The 12,395-nt window shown below is 61.5% G+C and overlaps 2 protein-coding genes across 2 annotated transcripts; one reads left to right on the top strand and one right to left on the bottom strand.

Annotated features, from left to right (window-relative positions):
• Positions 1-128: 128 nt before the first annotated feature.
• Positions 129-6,690, bottom strand: VOLCADRAFT_88770 (uncharacterized protein; the record flags this gene model as incomplete). Its single annotated transcript, XM_002948511.1, has 8 exons — positions 129-934; positions 983-1,413; positions 1,774-1,876; positions 2,119-2,455; positions 3,158-5,530; positions 5,809-5,881; positions 6,261-6,478; positions 6,652-6,690. 8 exons carry the CDS (start codon positions 6,688-6,690, stop codon positions 129-131), a joined length of 4,380 nt encoding a protein of 1,459 aa, XP_002948557.1.
• Positions 6,691-10,629: 3,939 nt separating this feature from the next.
• On the top strand, positions 10,630-12,374 carry VOLCADRAFT_58281 (uncharacterized protein; the record flags this gene model as incomplete). Its single annotated transcript, XM_002948380.1, has 4 exons — positions 10,630-10,881; positions 11,477-11,632; positions 11,979-12,053; positions 12,210-12,374. Coding segments are annotated over 4 exons (648 nt in total), but the record flags the coding sequence as incomplete, so codon positions are not given.
• Positions 12,375-12,395: the final 21 nt, after the last annotated feature.

Here is a 12,395-nt window from a genome sequence, read left to right on the forward strand (position 1 = left end):
CCATCTCCTCTTTTTTTCGCTTAAAAAGTGGAATGGAATGGGCAGCCACTCCGGGGCCCTCTCCTCGTCTAGTTTCCAGCCATCGTCCACCAGCGTCGTACGACAGTACGACACAGCAACAGTACGGCCTAAAACAGCTCCAGCAATCGCAGACCCTCCAGGATGCCGTCGGGACCCCGCCGGGCGACGTGTACGACGACGCTCCTGCTGCCGCTGCTACTGCCGCCGCCAGAGTTCGTACTGCCGGCGGCGGCGGCGGGTTCCCATCCTCCGGCAGTAGCTTGGTGCTGGCGGCAACAGTTGCCGCTTGCGGGCGCTGCCGCTCCTGAGGACGTCAGCGGCGGCGTCGCTGTCGTACCGTCCGCCGCCGTCAGCAGCTGCCGGAGTGCCGCTGGTGGCCGGACTGCCGCGACCACAGCGGCGCCCCCCGCCGCCGCCAGCAGCTCCGCGTCACGATCTGTGTCTCCCACCGCCACCGTCGCGGCGCCGTCGATGCCAAAGCGGCGCATCACGTAACGCAGCGCGGCGGCCTTTCCCGCCCCCGCCGGCAGTACATACAACGTACACCACTCGCCGCGTGACCCGCGGGGCTGTACCTCAAACCTCACCCCTAAGGTGGCGGCGGCAGCAGCAGCGTCGCCGCCGCCGCTAGCAGCGCCGTTGGTTAGCGGCGGCGCCTCCGTCACCTCCGTGTCCGCCTGCAGCCCTCCTACAGCGGCTTCGGAGCCAACAGGGCTGACGGCGGCGGCGGCGACCGCTGCTGCCGTTGTATTGAGAAGCCGTTTACGAATGTCGTACACCACGTGCGCAACCAAAGAGCTGTGTAATTCTAAGCAGACCACATGACGGGTCTGAAGCCTGTCAAGCCCGTACGACACGGCAGGACGGCCAGCAGAGGCCGTACAACTGTGCCGGTATGGAAGTACCTGTGGCGCTGCATCAGCGCGAGGACCACCAGCAGCATCGGCTACCACTGCCGTACCTGCTGTCGTATCCGCCGTACAAACCTGTTGTTGGTTGGAGACATGGCGCAAAGCCGTCACATCCGCACGAGACGACGGCAGAGCCGCCACCAACGTCGCCGCCGCAATCTTCACCCCGTCGTACTGCCGTACGACACAATCGACCGCGCGCCGCACAGCGGCTGCATCGTACGACATGTCCAGATGCTCGGACCATTGCTCGTCCAACTGCCAACCGGCGGCGACCGCACACTCGCTGTCGCCTGCGTCACCACACGACGCACGTACTCCCCGCCCCCGCCGCCGCCGCCGCGTCGCCGCCGCCGCCGCCGCCGCAGGCGTTACCCCTAAACGGTACGCCACTTGCGTCCCGAGCGCCAGCAACATCACGTCGGGCTGTGGTAGGAAAGCCTGCTTGTCGCGCCAGTCCAGCTCCAACGACCTCAACGTCCTGCCGTACAAACCATGGCCATGATATATGATTGTACGAACATGTACGATTAGACGCGCAAGGTCGACTTCCACTGTGTGTTTATATAATCAAGATACAATCAAGTGTGCTGCTTATGTGTGTGAATGCATACCTACATACCTACTCCTGTGGGGGCAGGTCCCCCTCACCGCCCTGGATTCCCCCTGCACGAAAGCCGTACGGATCTGCACCGGGCCCCCCCCGTCACACCCCCTCCCTTTCCCCCTACTGGTCAGTTCTACTCTTGGTACACTCTTGCCCTGGCAGCAGCTTCACTCGTTCACGTGGTTCGTCTTTCCCCCCCCCCTGCTCCCAGCGCAACCTACAGACCCACAGCACCTGCTAGTGGCCAGTACCAGCAACCCGCCGCGAACCCGCAGACTGCCCTCCCACAGCAGCCGCAGCTGCAGCGCCGACCGCTCGTAGCCCCGCCCGCGGGAGCCTGAGGGGTGGTGGTGGAGGTTGGCGTGTGTTTGCTAAGGGGGGGGAGGGGAAAGGAATGAGTCGTGCATGCAGCCACGGCCATATCGCATTGATCCTGCCTACATATACATACATACATACATACGTCGTGTTCCTTGGTTTAAACAGACAGTCGTGTCGGTTGGGCCCCATTCGCTACAGCTTCCCCCCCCCCCGGGGTTTGGGGTTTCCCGGCCCGTTTCCCCTCCCCCCCTCCCCCACCCACAGCCGTACCCAAGAGGCTGCTCGCATCTACCACCAGGGCTATATCGTGACGTAAGATTGGTTGAGCCGCCAGTACGGAATGTACGGAAGCAGTAGCAGCGGCAGTAGAACCACCGCTACCACCATCATCGGCGCCGCCGTTACTATGAACGCTTCCGCCGCCGCCGGCGGCGGCGGCGGCGGCCTGCAGCCGTTTTTCACGTTGCTGCTGCTGCTGTGGTGTCGCCGTCATCTGCTGCTGCTGCCGTATGTTTATCTGTTGGGATTGGTCGTTGGCCGTTGTTTCACCTCGTTGGTTTCGGTGCAACTGCCAATGCGCCGTCGGCTGCAGCAGCTGCGCAGATGACGTTCGCGAACGGGTACGGCACGAAGCGAGCCTCAAGGACGGCGGCGACGGCGGCGAGAAGGGCGGTGGCGGAAGAGGCGTCAGCGGAGTCAACTGCGAGGATGGCGTCACCGCCGCCGCCGCCGCTACCGCCCCCTTGCTCGCCGCCTTGGCCGTCACGGGCCCTGCCGCCGCCGGTGCTACCGCCGCTGCTAAGGAGATGGTGGGTGCGTCTCCCGTCGTCCCCGCACCGCCAGCCAATCCCGAGGTACGACATCCCGGGGCCGTATCTGAATCGATTCGAGCTCCCGCCGCTGTCGTACCCGCTTCTTCCGCTGCTGATACTGCTACTGCCGCCGCGGCCCGTGCAGCCGACGACGTTTTATCAACCAGCCCAGCAACCGCCTTGACGAAACCGTTATCATCACTGCTACTGCCACAGCTACCCCTGCTGCTGCAATTGTCCGTTCTGCTGCTACTGCCTCCGCGTCTGGACGCCGCCGCCGCCGCCGCCGCAGCAGCAGCAGCAGGGGAGCACCGGGGGGTTCGAGAAATTGCGGCGGTGGACCTCACCAAGTAGTGGCCAGGGCGGGGCAGAATCAAGGTGGGCAGCGTCGCCGCCGCCGTCGCTGCCGCCGCGGCAGCTGCTGCTACAGCGTCGCCGCCGCCGCCGTCGCTACCCCGGGCGAGGCGGTTAATCGGGGCGTGTACGACGAGTCTGCTACTGCCGCCGTCGCTCCGGAAGAACTCGGAGCGGTGCGTCGCGGCCAGCGGCGGCGGCGGCGCCCATGTATCAACCACCCTGTCAGCGCCGCCGCCACCGTTCCGAGGCATGTCGTTGTCGGCGGCGTCAGGAGCCGACGGCACTCCCGGCGGTGGCGTCGCCGCCAGGTAGAACTCCAGAGACGCCGCGGTGGCCGCAGTCCCAGTCGCGCCAGCGGCAGGCGCCCGTGACTCGCCGCCCGCCGGCGCCGCCGCACCGGCAGTAGCATGAGAGCCAGCCATAGTAGCATGTACGGCAGGACTGGGCGCCGCTGGGATTGCGACAGCGAGGAGGTCCTTTCCCATGCAGCCGGCGGGGGTGACGCGCACCAGGGGCCGCCAGACCCAATCAAGACCCGTGGGCCCATCGTACAGCCGGTACACTACGACACGATGCCGCTCCGGAACCATCTTCCCATCCTCCACGAACAGCACAAACGACGGCGCGGCGAGCAGCGAGGACGATGATGATGGCGGCGGCGTCGCGGGCTGTAGCAGCGCCGCCACCGCCGCCGCCGATGGCATCTCTTCCGAGGCCGATCTTAACCGTGCGCGCCGCTCTGACTGCTCTGCTGCTGCTGCTGCTGCCGCCGCCGCACTCTCAAGCCTTACTGCAACATGATTCGTGGGACTGTTCGGTGCCGCCGCCGCTGCTGTTTCCGGCGCTTCCGGCCGCCCTGTCAACCCCCCCCGAGGGGCCCGAGGAGAGGCTGCAGCGCTCTGAGGGGGACAGGGACCACCCCCCGGCTGTGCGGGGACCGGGGACACCGATGTTGACGATCCTGATGTTGATGTTGATGTGGATGTTGATAGTGGGAGTGGCGATTTGGAAAAGATGCCGTCGCCCATATACGGGCCGTCGGCGGCCGGGGGAAGTGGAATCGACAGCCATTCCGGTCTCAACGGCGTAGTCGGCGGCGCTGCTGGCGGTGTCACCTCCTCGAGCTGTGGACAGGATTGCGGTCGCACTAGCGGCGGCGACGACGACGCCGATACGGCATCTCCCGCCAACGGATGCTGGTACGGCGTCGGCGTCGGCGGGAGGATCCCCGCCGCCAGTCGACCAAAGCCGATGGGGATGTGGGACGTTCGAGACACCGTGAAGGAAAAGTTGAAGCGTTCTCGACCGCGCCGCAAACCCAGGCCGCCGCCACCGGCGCCGCTTCCGGCGCCGCCGGGTGCCGCCGCCGCTGCTGCTGCTGCGGCGGCGGCGGCCCTAGCCAAGGCTCTCCGCTTTCTACGATGCGGCCTTGGCACCGGAAACAGCGCCACAAGGCGCCGCCGCCGCCACCCCGACATCTGCAGTCCTAGCGGTACGACAGTGCTGTCGTACGACGTCGATGGCTCCCCCGAATCGTGCACCTTCCCTGCTCTGCCTTCCCGCTCAGCAGCGGCATCTTCAATCCCAGGTCGCACGGGGGCCCCCTCAAAAAGTGAGGACGCGCGGGTCTCCGAGTGTCGTACGTTGGGCGGGGCCGCTGCCGCCGCCGCCGCCGCCAGCGACTTCCCCGTGAGCTGCGGCGCTTCCGCCGTTGGCGGCTCCGATGAAGTCCGCGAAAGTCCGGGTTCATGTACGGCGGGAAACAGTGACGCCGCCGTTGCTGCTGGGACGGCAGCGGCTGCAGCAGCCGACGGCGCTACGGCCTCTGTCCCGCCGCCGGCAGGAACCCGTCCCTCGCCAACATCCGTTCCATCCTGCCGCAACCGAAACTGCAGCCGCTGCCGTCGCCCAGGAGCCCCCGGCGACCCTTGATTCTGCACATGCTGTCGTATCTGTACAGAAGTACGGCTATGGCGCCCGTACGGCACTCGGGCGGCCGCACCCTCTTGTTTTCGCTGCTCCTGTTGTTGATGCTGGTGACGTTGTTTGTGGTTTCGGTCTGGACGGCCCCGTAGATGCGAGCGACGATGGCGGGGAGGATGGGCGGAAGCCGGGCGCTGCCCATCCGCCCCCCCTATCCCTCTTCCCGCTGCTACCGTCTCGCCGATCGCGGCTCCGGGTGCCGCTTCTCGTACAGTACGACAAACCCGTGTCGGTTCGGACCGCCCCGAAGCAAATCCCGGGGACCTGTAAAACCGCTGGCGGTGCGGGGGAGGCGGCGGAGGCGACAGCAAGCGCGGCGGCAGCCGCCCGCCATCGTCATCACCAGCTACCGCCGGCGACAATGCCCCGTCAGCTACAGGTCCCCCCGTCGATGACCTCGACGCTGCGAAAAGCCGGCTCTTTAGCGCCGTCGCCACCGCCACCGCTGCCGCCGGGGTCGGGGTCTCAGCGGCCGCAATGCCGCCTCCCATTCCGCCACTACCTCCTGCCGCCACAGCCTCCAACCCCACGTCCCCGGCGGCAGCAGCAGCAGCAGCAGTAGCAGCAGGGCACCCTTCAACTAAGCCCCTGAAGTGCTGTTGGTACTCCATCAATGGCGGAGGCGGAGGCGGTGCGCCGCCGCTGCCGTTGCCGCTGGCGGCAGTAGCATGACTCGACTTCCCCGTCATCACCGGGCAGGGCCCCGCAGCCCGCGAGGTGGAGTGGCGATTCCCCCCCGGGGACAACCCCACTGACCCTCCCTGGGGCGTTGCGGTCCAACAGCTGCTCCCCCCACCGTCATCACCCTCATCACCGTCATCACCGGAGGTCGAGGAGGAGGCAGCTGCTGACGCCGCTCGCCGTCGTGACTGCGGCGGCGACGGCAGCGATAGAGCTGTAGCTACATTGCGTCGTCCTGTCTTCATCCCGGCAGCGGCGGCGGCGGCAGCGGCGGGACGGAGAGCAGCGTCAAGGGGTTCGTCAGCAGACGGTCCCCATCTGGCCGTTACCAGCCGATGTGATGGTGGTTGTGGTGGTTGAGGTGGTTGTGCTAGCTGACGGTGTCTGTCCAAAGGAAGGGAAAGGGGTTCCGCCACCTCCCCCTCTGAAGCCCGATTCGCAGGAGTATCCATTCCGTTGGTTTCGGGGCACGGGTACCTATAGGGCCCCGAAACTGCAGGGCTTTGGGTCGGAACCGCTGTCGCCAGTAATTGCTGCTGCTGCTGCTGCGGCTGGTCCTGTGTGTACCGGTGGCGCGACTGGTTTATGGCGGCAGTCGGGGCATTGCTGCTCTCCAGGGATGTCGCCGCGCGTGGGTTCGCAGTCGCGGTGGCGATGGGGTTCGAAGGGGGGTTCGAGAACGCCGGGGCTGAGCGGAGGATGACTGAAGGGGCGCTGCCCAGGCGGATGGTCGCCGAGTGCGACAGGCCTGCCACCAGCGGGGCTCCTGCCAGGCAGTCTTGGTCCTGCGAGCGGGTTGTTAACATAGGCAACGTAGGAAGAAGTTTTTACAGCTGCTTATCCATTTACACTTGTTCGGTAGACTGACCGAACCATTCAAAGCTATTAGCTAAAAGCTAAAAGCTAAAAGGACGCGATAGGTTATTTGCAATATTGAGAGACTTGTTGGCAAGCTCACCCTAGAAAGAGTGCCATATTCTGCTGTGCGTTGTGGCATGGCTCCTCTAACGCTTGCAGCTCGACGACACGCCCTCGGGCGAAGGGGCCATACGCCCGTAAATAGGACCCCAAGGCCCTTGACTGTCTGAGTTCGTTGGGAGGAATCACCAGGTGCCCGGAAAAGGTGGCAAAGGCACAGCGGAGGACCGGCCGCCGCAGCGTGCTGCCTCCGCGCAAGCGGGCATGCACCCGGTGCTGGTGCAATTGGTGCCACATAGCTCAGGACACGGAGTGAAGCTGCTGGACTGATGCTTTGGTGTTGCTGCGGCGCGCTGTGCGCCATCGCCTGTAAGCCAACTGGGCGTCAAGCCCATTACGAGCCCATGCTTGGCAAGTTTGCATGTGTAGGTACATGGCCTAAGTTGCCCATGCATACAAGCTGCCAGCAAGCGCACGCACAAGAGTAAAACATTGTTAACATAGTGAAACTACGTGTGACCACCTTTATAGACCAATTAAAAGGCCATCAGGTAAATGTAATGTTACTGTAGGATGCATTCAAAGCTTGCTCATCACAGTGGGAATAAATGATATTGGTTCGTGGATGGATAAGCTTGCAGAAATTCAAAGCCGTGCGATACTAGGCATCCATTTGTGAAGAAAGGAATAACAGATTTCACAGATTGGCAAAAGACTCAAGTTCATGAATTCATGTGTTTGCGCATGCAGAGTGCAATTGCCTTCATTCACATAAGAAGCTAGGACATCAATTACGACATGCATGGAGACATTGCCGTAGAATTCATGACCTTGCTTTTCTTGAGCAAGCTCAGCGTTTCTGTGGACTGCAGCTTCTTAATTATCAGATGTCGCTATTCTTGCACAGCCGCTTATCAACCTCCAGATGCCTTCCTGATGCAGCCAAGCATGCAGCAGCAACAGGCGCAAATAATTATGAGGCAACCGTTTCTTTTCGACCGTTCTGCTTCTAACAGACGAGGTGTACTGCGTTCGTACGCCGCGGCCGGACGGACAGGCTAGCTAGCCAGAATAGGTATTGCACTACTGGCGCCAGGACGTACGTGCTAACAAACAATCCTGAACGGGTCGACAGATGGAAAAGTTGGGACGTTCTTGTGATAACTGGGAAGCGCGGGCACAGAGGTGCTGCGCATGACATCCAGCACATAGATGCGGTACTGCGACCTTTATTCGTGGTGACTTTCGGTTCTCAGGGTCTTAACAACCTGGCTTGTCCTGCATTGGGTCTTCAGCGACTCATCTAGCCCAGAACTGTTGATGCTCTCAGCGCTGCGCGGCATATTGCAGCGCTGGGTCGGAATGACCACTGAAGTGCAAACCTTGGAGGCTGGGGAGGCGCCCGCGGTCCCAGCAGCTACACCAACTTGTAGCACGGACTACGCTGCCAACGCAGCAACGCGGAGACTTAAACGTGCAGGTGATCAGTATAAACTGTAAACCACAAATTAAATGTCACAACTGGTTGGCAATGGGTACCACGAAGCAGACAAAACCGCGGGCTCTTGTCTTTGTAGGAGCCCTGAACAACGAGGCGGCAGACTTAAAGCGTCCGCGCACAGCACCGACAACACCAATTGATGCTGGTACAAATGGGGCCAACCCACCTATTGGCAAGGTACCTTGGACAAGTGCTGAAGCGCATGCTTTCTTGCTGTTGTCGCGTTGCGCAGTTGGGCCAACTCCCATCCTTCATAAATGATTAATCCATTTGGCTTTTTAGACAGCTTTAGGAGGATCGGGCCGTGCCAATTTTCTGTCCTTGCACTCGAGGCCCACTGGCAACTTAACTTAGCCCGTATGGAACCTTTGTGCAGCGCTGACTCGAGCCCAAGCTCATGAATAAATTGACCTTATTTTTCCAGTCATGAGCCTCACTTCTAGCCTTGACTACGACTCAAGTTGCAAGGTTTGAGACTGCCCGTGATGCCGCATCCAACCGACCTCGCCCGCCGCCCGTTCGCCTCCCTGTCCTAACTCCGCTCCAAAAGCATCCTGCCTTTTTTCCCATCACTCCTGTGTCTCATCCCTACGCTAGGGCTCTGACCCAGATGGCCGGCTCGGCAAACCAACCGACAACCACAACCCCCAGCCCCATGCTTCCCGCCAGACAACCACAACCGCGTCCGCGCCCGCGGCCCTTAACCGCAATCTCCGTTCCCAGCCCTCCGTCTCTACCACCCCCCCGCTGGCGGCCCCGGGCAGCTGCAGCGCCAGCGCCGCCTTCGCACCCGCTGCCTTGCCAGCTCCTATCAGTCGCTATTGCTCTGGGAAATCCATCAGCGGTGTCGTAACAGCGCCACCTCAGCAACTCACCCCACAACATCACCAACATCTACATCAACACCACCAGCATCACCAGCAGCAGCAGCAGCAGCTGTGTCAGGCCTCTGATGACGCGCTCGTCCTGGCCTCCCCCTCCGTTACTGGGACCGCGTCTGAGCAGTTCTCCGTTCTGTTGCAACTGCAACAACTAGACGAGGGACAACAGGAACAGCAGCAGCAGCAGCAGCTTGCGGAGGGGCTGCTACAGCCGCAGCAATCGCCGACCACCTTCCCACAGCGTATCGCCGGTTGTGCCGCATCCGCATCAGTGGTTGCAGCTGCCGCCACATCCGCAGCAGAGGGGGGCTATGGCAGCGAGGGGGTTCCTAACCATGACCAACCGCAACCGCAACCACCTCGCAGCAACCATAACAACCACCTTCGAGACGCGCAGGCGCTCAGTCACAGTCGTGGCCACAGCCCCGCCCTTCCTTCTCATCACCACCACCACCATCACACTCCGCACCAGCTCCATGGCAACAGCAGCAACAGCAGCAGCCACCACCGTCATGACGCTCTAGAGGAGCAAGTCTTCTCGCCGGCCTTCCACCTGCCCGCCTCGGCCTCTGCGGCGACGACGCCACAGGCGCCACCCGCCACCTCCCAGCTGCAGCCTGCGGCGGCGGCGGCGGCGGCTGGTAAGGCAGCAGCAACAGAGGCGGCGGTGCCGCCGGCGGAGGCCGGCGAACCAACAGGATCTGGGTCGCTACAGCCGCAGACTCTCCAGGGTGCGAATGGGGCGGCGGCGGCACTGGCGGCGGCGCCGTCATCGAGCATGGAGATTCGGTTGATGCACCTCCATGGTTGCGAATTCACACACCTTCACACCATAGACCTGGACGTGGTAGACGCTGTGCAGGTGGATACCGACGACAAAGAGGTCGTCACAGTGACGGCGGCGGCGGCGGCGGCGGTGGGGAAGGCGATTGCGCCCGCCGCCGTGGACGAGCATGACGGCGGCGGCGGCGGCGGCCTCCTCAGCATTCAACGGCCAGAGCTTGGAAATTGCCACCTGGCAGGCGGTAGCGGGCGCTCAGATGCCGCGGCGGCGCCGCCGCCGGGCGGAGTACGGCAGGGAGTGGAGTACGGCACCACCAGTAGTGTTAGCATTAGCGGTGGGGGTATCGAGGCAGTGGGTGAGGAGCTGAGCAGCAGCAGCAGCGCCACGTCGGATGAGGTGGGAGAGGAGGCGGAGGGCAGCGGGGGGGCAGCGGCGGCGGCGGCGGCGGGGTGTGCTGCTGGATTTGAGGACGACGACGATGACGACGACTTTTTCGAGTGCGACGACGACAACGACGAAAACACACCGGTGGTGATTTGTGCCAGTCGGCTAGCGGGCGCTGCGTCAGCGCAAGTGCCTCATCCGTCAGCAGTGGCAGATGCAGTACGGCGGCGAGCAATCGCCATCGCAGCAGCAGCCGGTACGGCGGCAGCGTCAACAGCTGCACGGCAAGAGCAGCCGCCACAGGACGCCGTACTCGTTGCGTCGGCGCCACGAGGCTTGTCGGCCGCCGTCTCGGCCGCCGTCGCCGTACAGCAACAAGCTGAGCAGCAGCGGTTGCAGCCGGCGGCGGCGGCAGGTCGGGCCGCGGAGGAAGACGACGAAGACGAGGAGGACGAGCGGCTGCAGGAGTTCGACCCCCTGGTTTTTATCAAGCAGCTGCCGCCCCTGGAGTGCTGCGTTCCCGCACATAGGCCGCTGCTACTGCCGCTGCAAACGCGCGCCATGGCCCGGCGCAAGACGCTCGTCCTGGATCTGGACGAGACGCTCGTACATTCCTCCCTGGAAGCCGTAGATCGCTCAGACTTTTCCTTTCCTGTCATATTCAACGGTACGGAACACCAGGTGTATGTACGGCAGCGGCCGTACCTGCGCGAGTTCATGGTGAGGAGGAGGGGGTTTGTGTATTTGCAGTGCCTCCCCGGGTGGTGGTGGGGGTGACGTGTGTGAGAGCGGGTTTTGGAGGGGGGGACGTGAGGCACACAGGGTTTTAGGGTTTTATAATATAAAGATGGCTGGTATTATATAACACTTTAGCTCACGGGGATCAAGCTGAGTAGTTGGGGGTAGTATATTACGGACTCCTGCTATCCAGATGTAGATTTATGCATCCACGCGGACGTACGGCAATGTTCTTTTTACGGTTATCCAAAATCCAAATTTTAATTAAAAATTCTTAAAAAAATAAAAATCATTAAATATTTAATAATTATTTAATTAAGAGTTATTTTTGGAAATCGATTGCTGTGTAACCTAACTCTGTTTGCTGAACCTCTCCCTGACTGGGGAGTCGCCTGTGTGTTAAACTGTTTTTCCTGTTCTCTGTGCGGACGTACGGCAATGTGTGAAATCGCCTTGGGATCTGTGTTCTTCCCCGCCGGGAAGAAAATAAAAGAAAAAAATAAAACATCTCTCACCACACCCACATCCCGACAACAAACCGAACAAACCGACTGACCCGAACCTCACTCACTGGCAGGTCCGTGTGGCCGCTCTGTTCGAGGTGGTGGTGTTCACCGCCTCACAGCGAATCTACGCGGAGAAGCTTCTGGACATTTTGGATCCACAGCAGCAGTTGGTACGACACCGGATCTACCGGGACAGTTGCGTGGTGGTTGACGGAAACTACCTGAAGGTAATATATGGTTGTAACGGTGGCGGGGTAGAATGGGGTAATTAGTACACACGCGCGTACATACATGCATGCATACATATAACATACATATATACATACATACACTGTGCATCTCCATCTCACATTGTCCCTCCGTTTCTTTTTTGTCCATTAGCATGTCTGTGTGTATGTATGTATGCATGTACATATATATACAATACAAATACAGGGTATATATCATTATTACGTATCTGTATATCTGTCTGTCTGGAGCATTCAACCTGCTATTCCTCTGTCCCCCGTGTTTTCAATCCCCCCCTCGCTCCCCCCCCTCGGCCCCCCCCGCCCCCCACCGACTCCTGATTAGGATCTCTCCATCTTGGGTCGGGACCTGGCGACCACTGTCATCGTGGACAACTCCCCGCAGGCTTTTGGGTTTCAGGTGGGGGGATGACGTGTCCGTGTGTCTATGTATGTATGTATGTGTTGATGGTGAACCTGGCCGCTCTCCTTTACTTTGCATGTGGATCTCCCCCCCCTTATTCCCCCCGTCCCCCCCTTTTCCCCACCCTCATAAAAAAACACACGCACCCCTCAGGTCGATAACGGTATACCCATTGAGTCGTGGTACGACGACGATAACGATACGGAGCTGCTGCGGCTGCTGCCTTTCCTGGAGTGTTTGGCGGCGGCCGACGTGGCAGATGTACGGCCCCGGATTAGATCGCAGTTTCGGTTGCGGGAACTGATCGATCGCGCGTGAGGGGGAAGTGAGGGGGGGGAG

This window comes from Volvox carteri (assembly GCF_000143455.1).
Source record: "Volvox carteri f. nagariensis unplaced genomic scaffold VOLCAscaffold_10, whole genome shotgun sequence".
NCBI classification, from domain to species: domain Eukaryota; kingdom Viridiplantae; phylum Chlorophyta; class Chlorophyceae; order Chlamydomonadales; family Volvocaceae; genus Volvox; species Volvox carteri.